Raw genomic sequence first — 21,934 nt, forward strand, 5'->3', positions numbered from 1 at the left:
ACATCAGCCTCTCTCGCCTCCTGCACTCCCGGCTCTTCTGCAACTCTTCTGCAACCCCGAATATAGCCAACCCCCAGCTTGGTTCGACCCGGACCCCCACCACCTTCGAAAGAACCTTTGCCACCCCCACCCAGAACTCCTGTAGTGCCGGGCATGACCAGAACATGTGGGTGTGATTCGCTGGGCTTCTTGAGCATCTCCCACACCTATCCTCTATCCCAAAAAATCTACTGAGCCGTGCTCCAGTCATATGCGCCCTGTGTAGAACCTTGAATTGTATCAGGCTTAGCCTGGCACACGAGGACAATGAGTTTACCCTACCTACGTAGGGCGTCAGCCCACAGCCCCTCCTCAATCTCCTCCCCCAGCTCCTCTTCCCATTTCCCTTTCAGCTCATCTACCATGATCTCCCACTCGTCCCTCATTTCCCTATATATGTCCGACACCTTACCATCCCCCACCCATGTCTCTGAGATCACTCTATCCTGCACCTCCTGCGTCGGGAGCTGCGGGAATTCCCTCACCTGTTGCCTCGCAAAAGCCCTCCGTTGCATATACCGGAATGCATTCCCTTGGGGCAACCCATATTTTTCCGTCAGCGCACCCAGACTTGCAAACGTCCCATCTACGAACAGATCTCTCAATTGTACTACCCCAGCTCTTTGCCATGCTCTAAATCCCCCATCCATTCTCCACGGAACAAACCTATGGTTATTTCTTATCGGGGACCGCACCGAGGCTCCCGTCTTTCCCCTATGCCGTCTCCACTGCCCCCCAAATTTTCAATGTAGCCACCACCACCGGGCTTGTGGTGTATTTCTTCGGTGAGAACGGCAACGGCGCCGTCACCATTGCTTGTAGGCTAGTCCCCCTGCAGGACGCCCTCTCCAATCTCTTCCACGCCGCTCCCTCCCCTTCTCCCATCCACTTACACGCCATTGAAACATTTGCGAACCAGTAATAGTCGTTTAGGCTCGGTAGTACCAACCCCCCCCCTGTCCCTACTACGCTGCAAAAATCCCCTCCTCACTCTCGGGGTCTTCCCGGCCCACACAAAACTCATCATACTCTTCTCGATTCTCTTGAAAAAAGCCTTCGTGACCACCACCGGGAGGCACTGAAACACAAAAAGGAATCTCGGGAGGACCACCATTTTAACCGCCTGCACCCTACCTGCCAGTGACCGGGACACCATGTCCCATCTCTTAAAGTCCTCCTCCATCTGTTCCACCAACTGCGTTAAATTAAGCCTGTGTAGTGTACCCCAATTCTTGGCTATCTGGATCCCCAAGTACCGGAAGTCCCTTGTTACCTTCCTCAACGGTAAATCCTCTATTTCCCTGCTCTGCTCCCCTGGATGCACCACGAACAACTCACTTTTCCCCATGTTCAATTTATACCCTGAAAAATCCCCAAACTCCCCAAGTATCCGCATTATCTCTGACATCCCCTCCGCCATGTCCGCCACATACAACAACAGATCATCCGCATACAGAGATACCCGGTATTCTTCTCCTCCCCTGAGTACTCCCCTCCACTTCCTGGAACCCCTCAATGCTATGGCCAGGGTCTCAATCGCCAGTGCAAACAATAACGGGGACAGAGGACATCCCTGCCTCGTCCCTCTATGGAGCCGAAAATAATCAGACCCCCGTCCATTCGTGACCACGCTCGCCATCGGGGCCCTATACAGCAACTGTACCCATCTGATATACCCATCTCCAAAGTCAAATCTCCTCAGCACCTCCCACAAATAATCCCACTCCACTCTATGAAATGCTTTCTCGGCATCCATCGCCAACACTATCTCCGCTTCCCCTTCTGGTGGGGGCATCATCATTACCCCTAGCAGCCTCCGTATATTTGTGTTCAGCTGTCTCCCCTTCACAAACCCAGTTTGGTCCTCATGAACCACCCTCGGGACACAATCTTCTATCCTCGTTGCCATTACCTTGGCCAGAATCTTGGCATCCACATTCAGGAGGGAAATGGGCCTATAGGACCCGCATTGCAGCGGGTCTTTTTCCTTCTTTAGGAGGAGCGATATCGTTGCCTCTGACATAGTCGGGGGCAGCTGCCCCCTTTCCCTCGCCTCATTAAAGGTTCTCATCAGTAGCGGGGCCAGCAAGTCCATATATTTCCTATAAAATTCCACTGGGAATCCATCTGGTCCCGGGGCCTTCCCCGCCTGCATGCTTCCAATCCCTTTCACTACTTCCTCCGTCTCAATCTGTGCTCCCAGTCCCGCCCTCTCCTGCTCCTCCACCTTAGGAAATTCCAGCTGATCCAGAAAGCACATCACTCTCTCCTTCCCTTCCGGGGGCCTAGCTTCATATAATCTTTCATAAAATGCCTTGAACACTCCATTCACTCTCTCCGCTCCCCGCTCCATCTCTCCCTCCTCATCTCTCATCCCACCCACCCCCCCCATCTCCCTCGCTGCTCCCCTTTTCCTCAGTTGGTGGGCCAGCAACCTTCTCGCCTTCTCCCCATATTCGTACTGTACACCCTGTGCCTTCCTCCATTGTGCCTCTGCATTACCCGTAGTCAACAAGTCAATTTCTACATGTAGACTTTGCCTTTCCCTGTACAGTCCCTCCTCCAGTGCCTCCGCATATTGTCTGTCCACCCTCAAAAGTTCTTTCAACAACCGCTCCCTTTCCCTACCCTCCTGCTTTCCTTTATGTGCCCTGATAGATATCAGCTCCCCTCTAACCACAGCCTTCAACGCCTCCCAGGCCACTCCCACCTGAACCTCCCCATTGTCATTGAGTTCCAAGTACCTTTCAATACACCCCCTCACCCTTAAACACACCCCCTGATCTGCCAATAATCCCATGTCCATTCTCCAGGGTGGGTGCTGTTCTTTTTCCTCCCCTATCTCCAGGTCCACCCAATGTGGAGCGTGGTCCGAAATAGCTATAGCAGTGTACTCCATCCCCGTCACCTTCGGGATCAGTGCCCTTCCCAAAACAAAAAAGTCTATCCGTGAATAGACTTTGTGGACATAGGAGGAAAACGAAAACTCCTTACTCTTAGGTCTACTAAATCTCCAGGGGTCTACTCCTCCCATCTGCTCCATAAAGTCCGTGAGCACCCTAGCTGCAGCCGGCCTCCTTCCGGTCCTGGACCTCGATCTGTCCAGCCCTGGGTCCAGCACCGTATTAAAATCTCCACCCATTACCAACTTTCCCGCCTCTAGGTCTGGGATGCGTCCCAACATACGCCTCATAAAATTGGCGTCATCCCAGTTCGGGGCATATACGTTCACTAAAACCACCGCCTCCCCTTGCAATCTGCCACTCACCATCACGTATCTGCCCCACTATCCGCCACTATGGTCTTTGCCTCAAACATTACCAGCTTCCCCACTAATATAGCCACCCCCCTGTTTTTTGCGTCTAGCCCCGAATGAAACACCTGCCCCACCTATCCTTTGCGAAGTCTGACCTGGTCTATCGGTTTCAGATGCGTCTCCTGCAGCATAACCACATCTGCCTTAAGTTTTTTTAGGTGTGCGAGTACCCGTGCCCTCTTAATCGGCCCGTTCAGCCCTCTCACATTCCACGTGATCAGCCGGGTTGGGGGGCTCTTTACCCCACCCCCTTTGTCGACTAGCCATCTCCTTTTTCAATCCAGCTCCTCACCCGGTTCCCACGTAGCCGTATCTCCCCCCAACGGCGCCCTCCCGCCCCACCCCATACCAGCTCCCCCTTCTCCCCAGCAGCAGCAAACCAGTTAACACCCCCCCCCCCCCCCCCCAGCTAGATCCCTTTATAGCGTAATTGCACCCCGCATGTTGCTCCCAGAAGTCAGCAAACTCTGGCCGACCTCGGCTTCCCCCCGTGACCTCGGCCCCCACTGTGCGAGGCCGCCTCCTTCCTGCTTCCCTGTTCCCGCCATGATTACCATAGCGCGGGAACAAAGCCCGCGCTTCCCATTTGGCCCCGCCCCCAATGGCCGGCGCCCCCAGCTCCTCCTCTCTCCTCCCCCCCCCCCCCCTCCCCCACGACATGGGGAAGAGAGAAAAGTTACAGGGTCGCAGGATTAACAACTTGGGAAATCATCTCTTTCCCCCTTCACCCCACGTAGTCACCCCACCACTTTGTCCCAAACGTTCTTTTTCTAGCCCGCTTATTCCAGTTTCTCCTCGACAATAAATGTCCACGCCTCTTCTGCCGTTTCAAAGTAGTGGTGTTTCCCTTGATGTGTGACCCACAGTCTTGCCGGCTGCAGCATTCCAAATTTAACCTTCCTTTTGTGCAGCACCGCCTTGGCCCGATTAAAGCTTGCCCTCCTTCTCGCCACCTCCGCACTCCAATCTTGATATACGCGGATCACCGCGTTCTCCCACCTACTGCTCCGGGTTTTCTTTGCCCATCTGAGGACCATCTCTCTGTCCTTATATCGGAAAAATCTCACCACTGTGGCTCGAGGAATTTCTCCAGCCCTCGGTCTTCACGCGATAACTCGATAAGCTCCCTCCACCTCCAACGGGCCTGTCGGGGCCTCCGATCCCATTAACGAGTGAAGCATCATGCTCACATATGCCCTGACGTCTACCCCTTCTGCACCTTCGGGAAGACCAAGAATCCTTAAATTCTTCCTCCTCGCATTATTCTCCAGCACCTCCAGCCTTTCCACACACCTTGTGTGTTGTGCCTCGTGCATCTCTGTCTTCACCACCAGGCCCTGTATTTCGTCCTCATTCTCAGGACCCTTTGCCTTCACGGCCCGAAGCTCCTGCTCCTGGGTCTTTTGCTCCTCCTTTAGCCCTTCAATCGCCTGTAATATCGGGGCAAACAGCTCCTTCTTCTTCTCCTTTTTAAGTTCTTCCAAGCAGCACCGCAGGAACTCTTGTTGGTCAGGGCCCCATATTAAACTGCCACCTTCCGACGCCATCTTGCTTTGTGCTTGCCTTCCTGGCCGCTGCTCTTGAGGATCCACCGCAATCCGGCCACTTTCCTCTCCTTTTTCCATCCGTGTCCGTGGGGATTCCCTTCTGGTTCACCGCACAGTGTTTTTAGCTGTTAAAATTGCTGTTGGGGCTCCTATTAAGAGCCCAAAAGTCCGTTCCACCGGGAGCTGCCGAAACGTGCGACCTAGCTGGTCATCGCCGCACCCGGAAGCCAGGCCCAACCATCTTAAGCTATTTCATCAATCACCTTCCCTCCATCATGAGGTTATAAATGGGGTGTTCTCTGGAGATTGCACAGTGTTCGACACCATTTGTGACTCCTTAGACACTGATGCAGCAAGACCTGGCCAATATCTAGGCTTGGGCTGATTAATGGCAAGTAACATTCATGCCACACAAGTGCCAGACAAGAGAGAATCTAGCCATATCCCATGACATTCTATGGCATTACCATTGCTGAATCTCCCCTATCAACATCCTGGGGGTTACCATTGACCAGAAACTGAACTGAAGTAGCCATATAAATCTTGAGGCTACAAGAGCGGGTCAGGAGCTAGAAATCCTGTGGTGAGTAACTTCTGGCAATTAACTGAAAGAGGACGCTCAACAAATATCCCTATTGTTAATGATTTGGTTTGGGGGGGGGGGGGGGGGGGGGGGGGGGGCACCACAGCAGTACAAGAAAAGCCGGGGCTGAGGCATTTTCAACAATCTTCGGCCAGAAGTGGTGAATTAATGATCCATTTCGGCCTCCTTCCAAGGTCCCCAGCATCACAGATGCCAGTCTTCAGCCAATTTGATTCAGTCCATGTGATGGCTGAAGCCACCAGATACTGCAAAGCCTATCAGCCTGGACAATCCTCCAGCAACAGTACTGAAGACTTGCTGCAGAAGTAGCTGCACACCTAGCCAAGCTGATCCAGAACAGCTATAACGCTGTATCTGTCCAGCCATGTCTTCTACACAAAAAGCAGGACAAATCAAACCAAGCTACTCTCTACTCTCATCAGTGAAGTGATGGAAGGGGTCACCAACAGTGCTATCAAGCAACACTCTGTTCACTGGTGCCTATGTCCTGCCAGGGCCACTCGGCTCCTGAGCTCATTACAGCCTTTTTTCAAACATGGACAAAAGAGCTGAACTCCAGAGCTAAGGTGGGAGTGACTGCCCTTCACAAAGGCAGCATTTGACAGAGTGTGGCATCAAGAAGCCTGAGCAAAATTGGAGTCGAAAGATGGCTGTGGTTCTTGGAGATCGTTCGTCTCCATCCCAGGAAATCACTGCTGGAGTTGCGCAGGGAAGTGTCTTAGACCCAGCCATCTTCAGCTGCTTCATCAATGACCTTCCCTCCATCATCAGGTCAAAAAAGGGATGTTCAGTGACTACTGCACAAATGTTCACCATTCGCAAATCTTCAGGTGCCGAATCAGTCCATGTCCAAATGCAGCAAGACCTGAACAATATCCATGCTTGCTTGGGCTGTTAAGTGGCAAGTAACATTTTCGCCAAACAGGTGCCAGGAAATGACCACCACCAACAAAAGAGAATCTAACCATCTCCACTTGACATTCAATGGCATTGCCGTTGCTGAATTCCCCACTATCAACATGCAAGGGGTTCACATTGACCAGAAACTGAACCGAAATAGCGATTATAAATAAAAGAGAGTGGGAATTCTGCAGCGTAAATAACCTTTCTCCCAAAGCTTGTCCACCATCTACAATGCGCAAGCCAGGAGTGTGATGGAATACTTTCCGCATGCCTGAATGAGTGTAGTTCCAACACTCTTGAAGTTCAACATGAACCATGACAAAGCAACTTACTTGATTGGCACCACATTCATCCCCTCTGCCACCAACATTGGCAGCAGTGTATATCATCTGCAAGGTGCACTGCAGCAATTGCTCAAGGCTCCTTCGACAGCACCTTCCAAATCTGCACCACCACCACCTGGGTCAAAACCCTGGAACTTCTTTCCTAACATCTGGCATGCAGCGGTTCAAGAAGGTGACACATCACCACCGTGCATGCGTTTAGGGATGGGCAATAAATTCTGGCCTAGCCAGTGATGCCCACATCCTATGGATAAAAACAGACATTATGGCCATTTATTTCTATGCTGCTTGTGGAGCCTTGCTGTGCACAAATTACCTGCTGCATTTCCATCATCGCAAAAAGCATTTCTTTGGCTATCAAACCCTTTGGGGCATCTTGAGGCCAGGAAAGTTGCTACATAAATGCAAGTTCTTCCATTTATAGCAGAGCTAAATTCCCATTTCCAGGTCCATTGAGTATTCGGGGGGGGGGGGGGGGGGGAGAGGAGGAGGAATGTTGTGTCAAAAGGGTAGTGCCTCAGTGTAATGGTGGTTCTGGCAGTGATTCCACCCGTGTGTGGGGTGGTGGTGGTGTTTCTGTGGTTTTACTTAGCTGGTGATTGTGCTTTCTGTCCAGACTCATGGAAGCTTTGATAACCATTGTCCTGTTTATTATTTGCACAGGGAGCGGCACAGAGGAGGGATTGCTCCAGGATTCCAGGTGGTTCACATTAACGGCGTGACAGTGGATAACAGACTGGACAACCTCAAGCTTGTCCCCATAGGGTGGAGGCCAAAGGCAGAGGAAATCTCCAGTAAACAGAGGCAAGTCATTGCTGAGTGGATGCTTTGGGGGGATGGCAGTGACAGAACGGGTCTGTCTTTGTGGGGTAAGTGGTGTTCATGGGTTTAGTATTGCAGTTCATTCAATCAGAAGGCACAGCTTGCCTGAACAAACTGCAGATGGGCAGCATGGTGGCGCAGTGGTTAGCACTGCTGCCTCATGGCGCCGAGGTCCCAGGTTCGATCCCAGCTCTGGGTCACTGTCCATGTGGAGTTTGCCCATTCTCCTCATGTTTGCGTGGGTTTCGCTCCCAGAACCCAAAGATGTGCAGGGGAGGTGGATTGGCCAAGCTAAATTGCCCCTTAATTGGAAAAAATGAATTGGGTACTCTAAATTTATATATTTTTTAAAAACTGCAACTGTCCAAACCAATTGTGTAAAATGAAATGCATTTGTTCGGCCGCAATTTAGTTTGAGATTTTACTTCCAAAGCAGTGATTCACTAAAACTGCAATGAAGGGCAGCACGGTAGCAAAGTGGGTAGCACTGTTGCTTCACAGCTCCAGGGTCCCAGGTTCGATTCTCGGCTTGGGTTACTGTCTGTGCGGAGTCTGCATCTTCTCCCCGTGTCTGCATGGGTTTCCTATGGGTGCTCCGGTTTCCTCCCACAAGTCCCAAAAGATTGCTGTTGGTTAGACATTCCGAATTCTCCCTCTGTGTACCCTGAACAGGCGTCGGAATGTGGCGTCTAGGGGCTTTTCACTGTAACTTCATTGCAGTGTTAATGTAAACCTACTTGTGACACTAATAAAAATTATTATTACTGCACACATTGTGGCAGGTTGTTGTGCTAATAGCTTCTCCTCTTGCCTACAGGGAGCAGAGTCTTTATTGGCTGGCGATCCAGCAGGTACCTGCAGATCCCATAGAGGAGCAGTTCCCCGAGCTGAACCTCACGCGTTACTACAATGCCAATGGCGACATTGTGGAGGATGAGGAGGATTCGTGCACATATTATGAATGCCATTACCCACCATGCACTATGATGGAGAAGCAGGTGAGTACTCCCAAGCACTCGCTGTGATTACAAGTTGCTGGATGTATAGTATTTAGAGAGCATCTTTTTTGTTTGTTGTTTGATGATGAGAGAGTTTCTCTACTTTCTCACTGTAGGTGTTTATGGAACTGACTTAAGATGCAGCTTAGAGACCGCCTCATGACCGAGGTCACCTGACAATGGCAGGCCAGATAGGAGATGTAGAACTGATTGCATTTCAAACCCAAACATCCCCTATTCCTAGCAAACAAAAGATAAATTTGCATGCACGATCATGTATAACTGATTTACCTAAATTACCCAATATTCTCATGCATGTTTGTTCTACTAGTCAGTCTCTGCCCCTGCATGGCGTGCACAGTCTTTAAAACATGCAGGTCTTGGTACGCATGAGTGTTGACATTGGCTTTATATCTGAGGAGTGTTGTTCCTCTGGCACTTGTTGCCCTGGTAACTGTTGTCCCATTGTGGTTGCTGGGCCATATGGACCTCTGAGATTGATGGTGGTTCTGTACTTAGTACAACTGGTAAGATCCCTTCTCCCTGACCAGCTGATTGCTGTAAAGGAACAGCTTTGCCAGTTGTGCATGTATGCCTCTGGTTGGGCCACTATATTCAGTCGGTTCACTTCCACTGTGTGTAGTTGAGGTGAACCTTTGTCTGTGCATATCCCAAGTTTCCACACGGGCTGAGAGCATTTAAGGTTTGCTCCCTGACGGGCCCTCCAGCTCTCAGCTCTGGCAATGGTTTTGGCAGTCTTGTTGGGTTTGGAATGCAATCAGTTCTACATGTCCTATTTGGCTTTCTGTAGTGAGGCGACCTCTGCCATGAGGCAATCTCTGTAAACTGCCATCTTAAGCCAGCTCAATAAACACTTAACCAGAGAAAGCACAAAAGAAACTCTCCTGTCATTAAACACAAAACATGGTGCCATGAGTGGGATAAAAGTGTTTTGAACCCTGGGAGTGCTGCAGAGAAACCGCAGAAAGACATACAGAAATGTTCAGATCTGCAAGCTGCTGAAAAAGAGCAAAGAAAAGTGAACACGAGCTGAATGCTGCAAGTAAAATACTGAGTGATTAACGTGGCCCGCTGTAAACTTTCCCCTCCCAACTCCTGTCAAAATGAAAGGCAACATGTGGTAGAATTGGCAATTTCTTCACTTGCAATGTCAAAACTAATAATTAATAATAATCGCTTATTGTCACAAGTAGGCTTCAATGAAGTTACTGTGAAAAGACCCTAGTCGCCGCATTCCGGCACCTGTTCGGGGAGGCTGGTATGGGAATTGAACCCGCGCTCCTTGCATTGTTCTGCATTGCAAGCCAGCTATTTAGCCCACTGTGCCCCCTGTATAAACTAGCAACAGATTTAATTAAGCCAAAACCGATCAGAGTAGTCACACTTCTAACACTGTTGGGGAGGGGCTGCTACAAATTGGATACCACTATCGAACAAAGAAAGCAGACAGCAGAGATTTTGAAAATATTACTTATGAACACTCTTCAACACTCGAGCTCGAGGTGAAAAGGAAGCCATAGATCGGTGCGTGACTGCTGTAATACAGCTTGCAGAATCAACTGACATTGGGCTGACGATGAGAAACTGGGTGGCTCAGTGGTTAGCACTGCTGCCTCGTGGCATCTTGGACCCGGGTTTGATCCCCGCCCTGGGTCACTGTCCGTCTGGAGTTTGCACATTCTCCCTGCATCTGCTTGGGTCTCACCCCCACAGCCCAAAGATGGGCAGTGAGATGAATTGGCCAAGCCAAATTGCCCTTAATTGGTGGGGAAAAAGAGAAACTGAAGACCAAGAAAGTCAGATAGGACATGAAGATTGAGAGTTTTTCAGACCCAAACATTTCCTCTTTCCGTACCGAACAAAGATACAAGCATTTTTAATGTGGTTATAAATGAGCCAGGGTGCTTCATAGGATGTAATCAGGTCACATTTAACTCTTAAGCCAAAGCATAATCTTGGTCAGGGAGATGGGTTTTAAGGAGTGCCTTAAAAGTGGGGAGAGGGGTTTTATGTTGGGAATATCCGATATTAGGCTGCCAGTGGTCGGGCCCAGATAACATACTGCGCTATTCTGTCTCAGAACTTTGTATCTGTTGCCATCTAGTGACTGGATTGTCATATTACATCTTGGCCATGGCTTATTAAAACACTGCGTTGATATGCAGCTTTGTTACATTTTCAAGCTGCCTTGATGTGTGTCTCATCGAATGAATTCATTTAGAACACACAGACAAGCATGGTGATCACGTTGCTGGCTGCAAGAACCCACAAGGAACAAATGAGACAAATTACCAAATAACCTGCTTTTCGGGGTGAAGCTGTGACTCAAAGACCGGATAAGTCCTTTTCCTCTTTGAATTTACCTTGGGATGTGCATTCAGCAGTAGTTGGTACCTCCAAACATTCAGCTTCTATCTTTGCAGCATTAAAGTGGTGGCCTTCGTATTGTGCTGAAGTCCTGCTTACTGAGGATGTCAAAAAGAAAAAGTTGATTGACTCTTCTTGATGCAATCAATTCCTCTCGATAGTGGATTTATTTTTCCTTTTTGCTCGCTGTTCTAGCATTTTAATCCACTGTCTCATTCCCTCCACTGGGGATGTGGATAACCTTTGGGTTGTTGAACTTCTATACGATAAACTGTTCAGCATTGACGTTGGATGAATTGGCCGGTGGTGTGTGGCTCCAGAACCACACAGTCCGTAACTGCTGCTGGCATGGTCACTGTTTACCCCCCTCCCTAGTCAGGATTATGTTCTTGAATTTCCACGGTTCACATTCTCTTTAAAGTCTTGATTCAACTGAATGGCTTGCTGGGAGACATCAGAGGGCAGATAAGAGTTGATCACATCGAAGATGTCTAACTGAAGCCAGTAGATTAACACAGTTGGTGTGCTTGGCCTTTTAAAGCATTAGCTGCTGGTTAAAGGACCAAATGGTTGTTCATTCGAACTGTCATCCCATGACTGATTATTCGGACACCTAAAATGGGAAATGGGTAGAGGTGGCTGCCTTTCAGGTGGTCCTCTAACTTCTTAAATGTGGCGACACTAGTGACCTCTTCCATGCAGTGCAACCATGACTGTCCATAATTTAGTCGTCCACAGGGTGATTTATAGAAGTAAAATTAAAATTACTCATCGATTTACTAGGCTAAACTATCCATTATTTATAAAAATTCATTCACAGAATGTGATCATCGCTGGTTATTGCCCAACCCTAGTTGCCCATCAGAATGTGGTGGTGAGCTGCCTTCTTGAGTTGCTGCAGTCCCTGAGGTGTAGGTACACCCACTGTGCTGTTTGGGAGGGAGTTCCAGGATATTGGCGCAGTGACGGTGAAGGAACGGCGATATATTTCCAAGTCAGGGTGACGAGTGACCTGGAGGGGAACCTCCAGGTATCTGCTGCTCTTGTCCTAGATGGTAGTGGTCGTGGGTGTGGAAAGTGCTGCCTAAGGAGCCTTGGTGAGTTCCTGCAGTGCATCTTGTAGATGGTACACACTGCTGCTACTGTTCGTCGCTGGTGGAGGGTTTGAATGTTTGTGGGTGGAAGGGGGAGCAATCAAATGGGCTGCTTTGTCCTGGGTGGTGTTGAGCTTCTTGAGTTGGAGCTGCACTCATCCAGGAAGTGGAGAGCATTCCATCACACCCCTGACTTGTGACTTGCATAATATGCAATTGAATGTTTTAACATATTTATCAAGGGCCATTTGGTTGGGGAGTTAGATACTCAGTACTTAGAATATGCTCTCCAAACAACTATTATATTTGGCTTTGAAATCCAATGGGAATTGGGACATCAAATCTTGGGGAGCAGTAAGAATCAGTCTGCCAGACCCCCCCCCCAAACAAATATTAAAGTTGGGGAAGATTTGTGGGGGTTTCTGCACGAGCTACAAATACTGAATAGTCCAATTCAAACCTTAATGCTGTGTGATTGAATATGAATAGTGATTATTCTGTTTTAAAATGCAAGAGTGGTTCTTTTCCAGTAGTAGGTTTGTAATGAGCTCAGACTCTTATGTTGGAAGTTGTCTTCCATCCCAAGCAGTCTACTGGATGTAGGGCTCTTGCGTGGATTGGCTTGGGAAGGTTCAGCACAGTGCTACTTTGTCTGAAACACACTTCAGTCATTGCGTGACAGTGAGGACACAGGGGTGACTGTTGTGGGAAAACAGAATCTCATTGTGGCAGTAGGTTTTGTTTTGCAGTTGGGGTAGAGTTGAAGAAGCATTATTCCACTCTTATTAGACCATTGTTTTTTTTTAAATGGCATCGCCGATGACGTCTTTGTTTAATCCCCATCCTTGTTGGGCTGTCAACTTGAACCTCTGCGGTCCATATTCAAGTTTTGATTCAATTGAGTGGCTTGCTGGGAGACTTCACTTTGGAGCCTTGTATAGCTCAAATTGGACCAGTAGAGAGGAGGCTTCCTTCCCCAAAGAACAATAATGAATCTGTGAGTTTTTATAATGCACAGGCATTTTCATGGTCACTTTTAATGATAACAGCCTTTATTTCCAGATTTAAGAAAAATTTAACCTGATCTCTGGAATTTGGTCCAGGCTCTTAGATTGTTAGCTCAGTGACATTCCACGTTGTGTAGTGCTTTTGGTTAATACACATATTGGTTTGGTCTGATCCACTGGTAACGTGGCTCTGTGTTGGATTGTTGCATGTTTTTATTTAATTCATTCATGGGGTGTGGGCACCATTGACGGGCCAACATTTATTACCCATTCCTAATTGCCCTTGAGAAGGTGGTGGTAAACGGCTGCCTTGAACTGCTGCAGTCCATATGGTGCTTAGCACATTCACCATGCTGGTAGGCTGGGAATTCTGGATTTTGGCCCAAAGACCTCTGTATGGTGAAAGGTTTGCACATTGGGTATAGCACCAATTTAGAACAGACTTCATTTTTCCTGGTTAGGGAGGGGGTTGTGGAGGATGGTGGCAGGCAGCCAGTCTAAAGCAGGAGCTGTCTAAATAGAGAAGAACCTCATTCATGTGCCACAGGAGCTATTAGAACATGTGGGGTATTGACTCAGTCAGAATCACCACCTTTGGGGGAGTAAAGGTTTATAAGAAAATGGTAGCTCTGATAGGTTGCATGGCCACTCTGTTAACGAGAAATAGGGACTTTTACTTGGAATTACAAATTGGATCCTTATGCACTTCAGTCATATTGGTATAAATAAAATCACAACAATATTTAAGTTATCAGACTGCGTCATTTCTCTCCACTTGTTTTTCTCTTACTCACCCGTGCCTTTTTGTAATTGTTTCAGCTGCGTGAATTCAACATCTGTGGGCGGTGCCAGGTGGCACGATACTGCGGCTCCCAGTGCCAGCAGAAAGACTGGCCTGCCCATAAGAAGCATTGTCACGAGAAGAGGCGCCCACTGCAGCAGGAACTTGAGCCAGAGCGATGACCCCCTCACGACCCCGCCCCTCCTCACCCTCACCCCGCATGCTTTCGCCATGGGTCAACAGTGGCGTCAGTTTTGTTTTGCACAATTCAGACTGGACATAAAAGTTTCCTAAGCACTGAGGAAGAACAAAAAGTACAGAATGGACTTGAGGAGGTCTCTGTGAGAAGAGGGGGCTGGGGCTTCCCTTCCTACAATCGATCGCTACAAAGACTATGGAGGTTCCCAACTGGAAGCTTCTGTCTATATTTATATGTTGATACGTATTTGAACAAAATCTTATGTACAGTTTTTTATGTTGTAAAATCTGATCTGTTGAAGTTCGGTGATAACGTGTAGCTGAACAGAGTTACCTTAAAAAAACAGATTTGCTCCGGTAGCATTATGTGACTCTGGGACAGCTTGCTGCTAATGTGATTATAGAGAAGAAAAAAAGACCCAGCTTACTGTGTGTTCCAGGGATTATACTAATGCCAGGTCTCTGGATCTTGTCCACTTGACAAGGAAAGAAAAGTAAAAATGAAACAATAACTTGAAACCTTGCACAGGGGAAAAGAGAACTGATTTTAGGACACAGTGATGGCTGCTGGAGTGAGCAGGTTTCACAATAAGCATCTTTGTAGTGTCAATCTCATAACCCAGTTCGAGTACTCTACACAGTCTGCCACTACTAGATTTTGTGTCGGAGGTTAAATTTCAATGTGGTACAGGTCAAAGCAAGGGTTTGGTGGTGCTTTTAATTAGTAATTTTTCAAGTTGTATCAGAACTCTGAGTAAACAATTGTCAGCTAAGTTATTCCCACAGTTTTAATTCAAGACCTATATGAGGCAAAAGATTTTTTTAAGGACGTCGGGTGTTGAATTTATGATATGGTTCATCCACTTGGTAATAAGAGTTTTTCAAAATGTGTGTGTGGTTATGCTGGGAAGCTATCCAGTAATGGTGCAAAATGTTCCTTGTTTGGATATGGGTGGTAAGGCAAAATTGATAATTAGCATGGGCTTCTTCACCAAGGGCATTTCTCGAATCTGGGGGGAAGCCTTTTGAATCGAAATCAGATCCTGAGGATAGGATTTGATTTGGTTCTGTTGCATTTACAAATGTTGTGTCCTTAATTACCTCCGCTCTCCTGTCCAACACGGTAGTGCATGCATGTTGCCAAAGTTTCTGATTTTTGTTCTGGATTCCTTTCCTGCCCCATCAAAGAATGTTGTTCCTGACCAGTGTGCTATCATCAGGCGGCCACAAGGCACTGTTGCAATTTGGCCTCTGAATCTAAGGTAACCCTCTTTCGGAAGTGGACCAAAAAGGCCAGGCTTGTGGGAAATACACAAGGCTTCTTTTTTTTTTTGCATGCTCCCCATGCTGCTGGATGTTCACTTCTGCCTGCTCCTCTAGCAAGTTAATGTGAAGCCAGCTGGGGATTTGAGGGTGTCATTTCAATGCAACACAAGAAATCATATTTAACTTTCAACATATTTACAAGTGCTAAATATATTTTTTTATATTAAGTTATTTTCATTGGAATCCGCAGATGGCTGGTATCCAGCTTGAAACCCCTGCAGGGCAAAAATATTCATTGTGCCCGAGAGCGTGAGGGTCATGTGTATGACTTAGCTGGGTAGTTTCCACACATTAAGTGGTGGAAGGGTACACCTTGGAGGTCTTAATCCCTTGTAGCCATAATTGTACACCTTGTGAGTAATTTTAAACAAAGACTGGTTATAGTCAGTCCTAAAATGTTTCCCCTGCAATCGATTGGAGGCACAACTCCAATTGTGACCTGGAACTTAGTAAATACTTGCACAAGTTAACAGTCTCCTTGCATTTTTCCACTGAGACTTTTTCTGAGTGGTGAGGAAGGGCTATCGAAGTGTATTGGACAAGCAGAGACCTATGAACTAATTTGAAAGCTGCTGTACCTGTGTGCATGTTTTAAATGGGTTGCTGTTACTGTGTCGTGCCGTTGCTGTGCCAAGCTTTGCTTTTCTTGACAAGTCCAGGCTCGCTCTCTAAGGATACCTGTTCTGTGTAATGGAATTCTGTGGATCGGAGTTGCTGCATTCTCTCTCTTCCTCCCACCCGACCTGCCAACTGAGATATTGCAGTGGAGTTTACAGTAGTTTAGAAAGCTTCGGATGTTTTGTGCAGGCAGTCTCAGGTTAACCAGTATAGTATTTACAATCTTGATTTACTGCAGCTTCCTTCTTGTTACAAGGTGGGTTTAATATGGTGCTGTCTCCACTAAACGTGAGTTCGCCACCTTTTATGGTTAAGTGCCCTGGAGGATGCGCTGCTTTAACTTTTTCTTTGAGATTGGTTTAGTGATGTATTTTACAATTTGTGTTTTTAACCAAAGCTGCAGACCATATGGTTTAGGATGTAGTTCCCCCTCCCCTCCCAATTACTAAAAGTTTGTTTTGAAATTCTATGACTATATGATTTCTTCCCCTTAAAATTGCATTACCAATGTGCAACTATTTAAACCAGTTCGTAACCGGATCCAATGGATAATCTGAACTATATATACAGCATTGTAACTAAGATGCGTTCCGTCTGGTGGCCGTTGAACAGAAATCACCACAGCTTTCTAGTGTGGCATCCATTTCATGACAGCTGTTTGTAATAGTTGTTCAAAGTTTTTCCTTTTACATTTCCTACAAACTGGTCTGTGATTGAACTTGTGCGCTCTTGCTGGTTTGGGGTATTTTACGCCATGTGCAAACGCTGTGGAGTGGCATTACTCAAAAATTATTTAGTCACCGTTCCAGGGGCTTCCATTTTAATTGTAGATTTGAGAATATTGCCCATTTGGCGCACAAACAGTTTGGAAACTTATTTGACTGTTCCGTTGTGTGTATATTAAGACAAATTGATCTAAATTAGATCTGGTCTGCTTCTTCCACCAATTTTCTCTCCCCTCCCACCCCACCCACCCCCTTTAATTTGTAACTCCTGATTTCCTAACAGCACCATTGTGGGTCACAGTGATTGTTTTGGTGACAGGACCAGCTCTGCACTAATTAAGCTGTTCCCAGCACAATTGGACACAATGGTGTTAAAATCCACAGCCAGACTTGCAAAGAGCCCTGAAAATGCATTGAGGCTGTTACAATCCTAATTACTAACTATGTTGTGTGGTCAGTTGCAAAAATGCAGAACACTAGCCACTGCGGTGTTGCTGTGCCCCCAGTTTGTTTCATGCACTGAATACACTGAGTATCTTGCCTGTATTTAAAATTGTTAAATAAAGCTCAAACAAATTTGTGTGTAAACTAGTGTCTTATATATGGTTGATGAATGCGGCCTTGTCACTCTTGGAGGCTGTATTCAAATGGCTATAAGTTTGTTGCTCCACTTTAAAGGTTTTTAAGTTTTGATTTCTGGGTGTAGATAAAGCCGGATGTTGCAAATGGATCCAATGTGTCTGAAACACGGCATGTGGAAATCAATGTGAGGTTATCTACTTTAGAACTGAGGAAAATAAAGAATGTTTTAATGGGGAAAGATTGAGCCACAGAAGAGCAAAGAGAATCAAAATGGCTAGTGAAATGTCAATCTTCACATAACAACATAGGTATGATAATTGGCCACAGACCACAAATGCATCCCTCTTCATCAAATAGATAATTCTATAGACGTGGAGGAGCACCACTTCCAAGCAACGGGTAAAGTGTGGAGGCAAATTTCCATGAGCTGTGCCACACAAGCTAACTGGCCAAAAATAGGAATAGCCCCTTTGAAGCTCCCTGGCATTCATCATGGCTGATGCACCTTAATTCCATCTACCCACACTATCCCATTAACCGATTATACTTAGCATTCAAAACTCCATCTTGAATACATTCAACAACAAGAAATTTCATTTCAGTCCTAAATGACCAATCCTTTATTCTGAGACAAAGACTATAGTCAGGGGACTAAGGCTTATGTATTTTGCTTATGTATTTTAATAAAATATACATATCCTCATGGTTAATACATTTTTAAAAATTGAACTCTTAATGGCTGAAGACCTGAAGAACAAAAGGAATTTTCTGGCAGTATCAGTGAAACTTCCATCTCATTATCTCTAAAGTGATACCAAAAGTCCTATGTGCTATGGAGACCAAATTCAAAGGGCACTACACAAAAGGTCATCTGCACTTCAGGCCTGGTCAACTGGAGCCCATTTGTTTTCTGGGGCAAAGGACCCTACAACCTTCCTTTCAAGACTTAATGGTTGGAACATTAACAATCTCGGGCACCCAGACAAAGGATGTACACCCTTTGTCAAAGCTGGAGTGGAGAGGGTGGGAGTCATGAATCGTAGCTGGTGGAACCAGTAACATTACCTTGTGGTACTGAAAGAAACTCACTTTACCATTTTTACCATCGACAAGCAGCATAGCAAAGGTGCTCTGCCTGCCTGAATACCTGGCCCCATCTACATTTTGTACTGGAGCATCGACATCATTGACTACAACTCTTCGTGCCTACCTCGTGTGATGTCAACTCAAGTGGAAAAGTGCATTATGCCACATCGGGTTTTCAACCTGCGGACCATTGGACTTTGATTCTGGACTCATGAAATGGTAATTGTTTTCTCTCTGGTCTTTGCCCTGTAAATCTCCCTTTTCTCTATCCCTCTTTTATTGTATGAGTGCACAGGAGGCATCGTTGCTGCTGCCCTCGTGTGTGCGTACTAACCCTTTGGGCTCATCATATCCAGTTTGCTGTGGGGCTATTAATGGAAATTGGACCACATAAGGGTCATGAAATATGGCGCACCACTTCTAAAGAGGGAAACAAATCAAAACACCTCCCTGTGTGTGGATAGGCAGTGAGAGGAAATATCAGGACTGTTTAAATTAACCGCCCCCCCCCCCTCCTGTCTGCTACACGCAACATCCAGAACTTCCTAACAGCACTGTGAGTGTACCTATACCACATGGACTAGCGGTTCAGGAATGCTGCTCTCAGCCACCGTCTCAAGGGAAATTAGGGATGGGCAATAAATGCTGGCAGATCCCACATCCCATGAAATTAAATTTGAACCTTGTGAAACCTTTATAATTCTAATGGGTGTCCATGAAATCAACTCGTTCTTTTAAATTCCAGGGAATATAAACCTAGACTCCTCATCCCTGGAATCAGTCTAGTGAACCTCTGTTGCACTCCCTCCAAGAGTTCTGCAATCCTTGCTTGGGCAAGGAGAACAAAACGGTAAACACAGCACTCCAGATGTGTTCCCACTGAGGTATTGTACAAATGCAGGCAGTGAGACTTCTTCATTGTATACTTTAATCCTTTGTAGTAAAGGTAAACACTTAGGAAAACAAAATGCTTGCTGTAGCTGCATGTTAATTTTCTGTAATCCATGTACTGCGGAACACTCGGGTTCTGTTGAATACCAACATTTCCCAGTCTCAAAGTAAAAATATATACTTTTTCCCTACGAAATGAATAATTTCACACTACCTGTAGCCTCCTAAATTGGCCAACTCCTGATTTAAAATGGCGAACGGCAAAGGCTGATGGGAACGTCAGCCAACAAGACAGAAACCAGCAGCTGCAGGTTTGCTGTGTATTTACCTCTGCAAAGGCCAGACAACATCGATACCAGCGGCCATCAGCATAACAAAGTAGCAGCCATCTGCATACTGATGAGCAATCCCCGGGAACAATAAGTAACATTTTGGACACAAAGCAAAGCCAGACTCCTCGGCGCCAGCAGGAGCCAACACAAAGGAGGTGAACGAGCAACTCAAGACCGCCCATCGATCAGGGAACCGCTCCAGTATTGGAGAAAATCGAACCAAGGGATTGGGACAAAGTCCAATCACTTGGGACCAGGTACAGGGTCCGCCACGAAAGGCAGGAAGCCCCTGGGGACTATAAGAGTTGAGCCCCAAGTTCAAATCGCTCTCTTCTTCCTGCCCGGGTCACCCAGCAACACAAACCAACATCCGGGAAGGTATGTTGCCTCCCGGGTGCCAGGGTCAGGGATGTCTCGGATCGTGTCTTCAGGATCCTTAAGGGGGAGGGGGAGCAGCCAGAAGTCGTGGTGCACATTGGTACCAACGACGTAGGTGGGAAAAGGGGTGTGGAGGTAATAAACGAGTTTAGGGAGTTAGGCTGGAAGTTAAAAGCCAGGACAGACAGAGTTGTCATCTCTGGTTTGTTGCCGGTGCCACGTGATAGCGAGGCTAGGAATAGGGAGAGAGTGTAGCTGAACACGTGGCTGCAGGAATGGTGTAGGAGGGAGGGCTTCAGGTATTTGGATAATTGGACCGCATTCTGGGGAAGGTGGGACCTGTACAAGCAGGACGGGTTGCATCTGAACCAGAGGGGCACCAATATCCTGGGAGGGAGGGTTTAAACTAATTTGGCTGGGGAATGGGAACCCGATTTGTCGTCCAGCAACTAAGGTAGCCGATATTCAGGACGCCAAAGCATGTAATGAGGCAGTGGGGAAGGCAACACTGACAAAGGAGAGTACTTGCAGGCACGGAGATGGGTTGAAGTGTGTATACTTCAACGCAAGAAGCATCAGGAATAAGGTGGGTGAACTTAAGGCATGGATCGGTACTTGGGACTACGATGTGGTGGCCATCACGGAAACTTGGATAGAAGAGGGGCAGAAATGGTTGTTGGGAGGTCCCTGGTTATAGATGTTTCAATAAGATTAGGGAGGGTGGTAAAAGAGGTGGGGGGGTGGCATTGTTAATTAGAGATAGTATAACAGCTGCAGAAAGGCAGTTTGAGGAGTATCTGCCTACTGAGGTAGCATGGGTTGAAGTCAGAAATAGGAAAGGAGCAATCACCTTGTTAGGAGTTTTCTATAGGCCCCCCAATAGTAGCACAGATATGGAGGAACAGATTGGGAAACAGATTTTGGAAAGGTGCAGAAGTCACAGGGTAGTAGTCATGGGTGACTTTAACTTCCCAAACATTGAGTGGAAACTCTTTAGATCAAATAGTTTGGATGGGGTGGTGTTTGTGCAGTGTGTCCAGGAAGCTTTTCTAACACAGTATGTAGATTGTCCGACCAGAGGAGGGGCAATATTGGATTTAGTACTTGGTAATGAACCAGGGCAAGTGATAGATTTGTTAGTGGGGGAGCATTTTGGAGATAGTGACCACAATTCTGTGACTTTCACTTTAGTAATGGAGAGGGATAGGTGCGTGCAACAGGGCAAGGTTTACAATTGGGGGAAGGGTAAATACGATGTTGTCAGACAAGAATTGAAGTGCATAAGTTGGGCACATAGGCTGTCAGGGAAGGACACAAGTGAAATGTGGAACTTGTTCAAGGAACAGGTACTACGTGTCCTTGATATGTATGTCCCTGTCAGGCAAGGAAGAGATGGTCGAGTGAGGGAACCATGGCTGACAAGAGAGGTTGAATGTCTTGTTAAGAGGAAAAAGGAGACTTATGTAAGGCTGAGGAAACAAGGTTCAGACAGGGCGTTGGAGGGATACAAGACAGCCAGGAGGGAACTGAAGAAAGGGATTAGGAGAGCTAAGAGAGGGCATGAACAATCTTTGGCGGGTAGGATCAAGGAAACCCCAAGGCCTTTTACACATATGTGAGAAATATGAGAATGACTAGAGCGAGGGTAGGTCCGATCAAGGACAGTAGCGGGAGATTGTGTATTGAGTCTGAAGAGATAGGAGAGGTCTTGAACGAGTACTTTTCTTCTGTATTTACAAATGAGAGGGGCCATATTGTTGGAGAGGACAATGTGAAACAGACTGGTAAGCTCGAGGAAATACTTGTTAGGAAGGAAGATGTGTTGGGCATTTTGAAAAACTTGAGGATAGACAAGTTCCCCGGGCCTGACGGGATATATCCAAGGATTCTATGGGAAGCAAGAGATGAAATTGCAGAGCCGTTGGCAATGATCTTTTCGTCCTCACTGTCAACAG

General features: G+C 47.0%; 1 protein-coding gene across 3 annotated transcripts in view; it reads left to right on the forward strand.

Moving 5' to 3' along the window:
- zmynd19 (zinc finger, MYND-type containing 19) overlaps positions 1 to 17,298 on the forward strand; it is a 32,147-nt gene extending 14,849 nt beyond the window's left edge. The window contains exons 4-7 of one of the 3 annotated variants that reach the window (XM_072488190.1): positions 7,417 to 7,561; positions 8,397 to 8,573; positions 11,782 to 12,058; positions 13,882 to 14,005. In XM_072488190.1, coding sequence (XP_072344291.1) covers positions 7,417 to 7,561; positions 8,397 to 8,573; positions 11,782 to 12,058; positions 13,882 to 13,889 — 607 coding nt within the window. In that variant the 3' untranslated portion in view covers positions 13,890 to 14,005. The other 2 variants (XM_072488191.1, XM_072488192.1) reach the window with 2 other exon arrangements.
- The last annotated feature ends 4,636 nt before the right edge of the window (positions 17,299 to 21,934 follow it).

This window comes from Scyliorhinus torazame, chromosome 22 (assembly GCF_047496885.1).
Source record: "Scyliorhinus torazame isolate Kashiwa2021f chromosome 22, sScyTor2.1, whole genome shotgun sequence".
Classification (NCBI taxonomy): domain Eukaryota; kingdom Metazoa; phylum Chordata; class Chondrichthyes; order Carcharhiniformes; family Scyliorhinidae; genus Scyliorhinus; species Scyliorhinus torazame.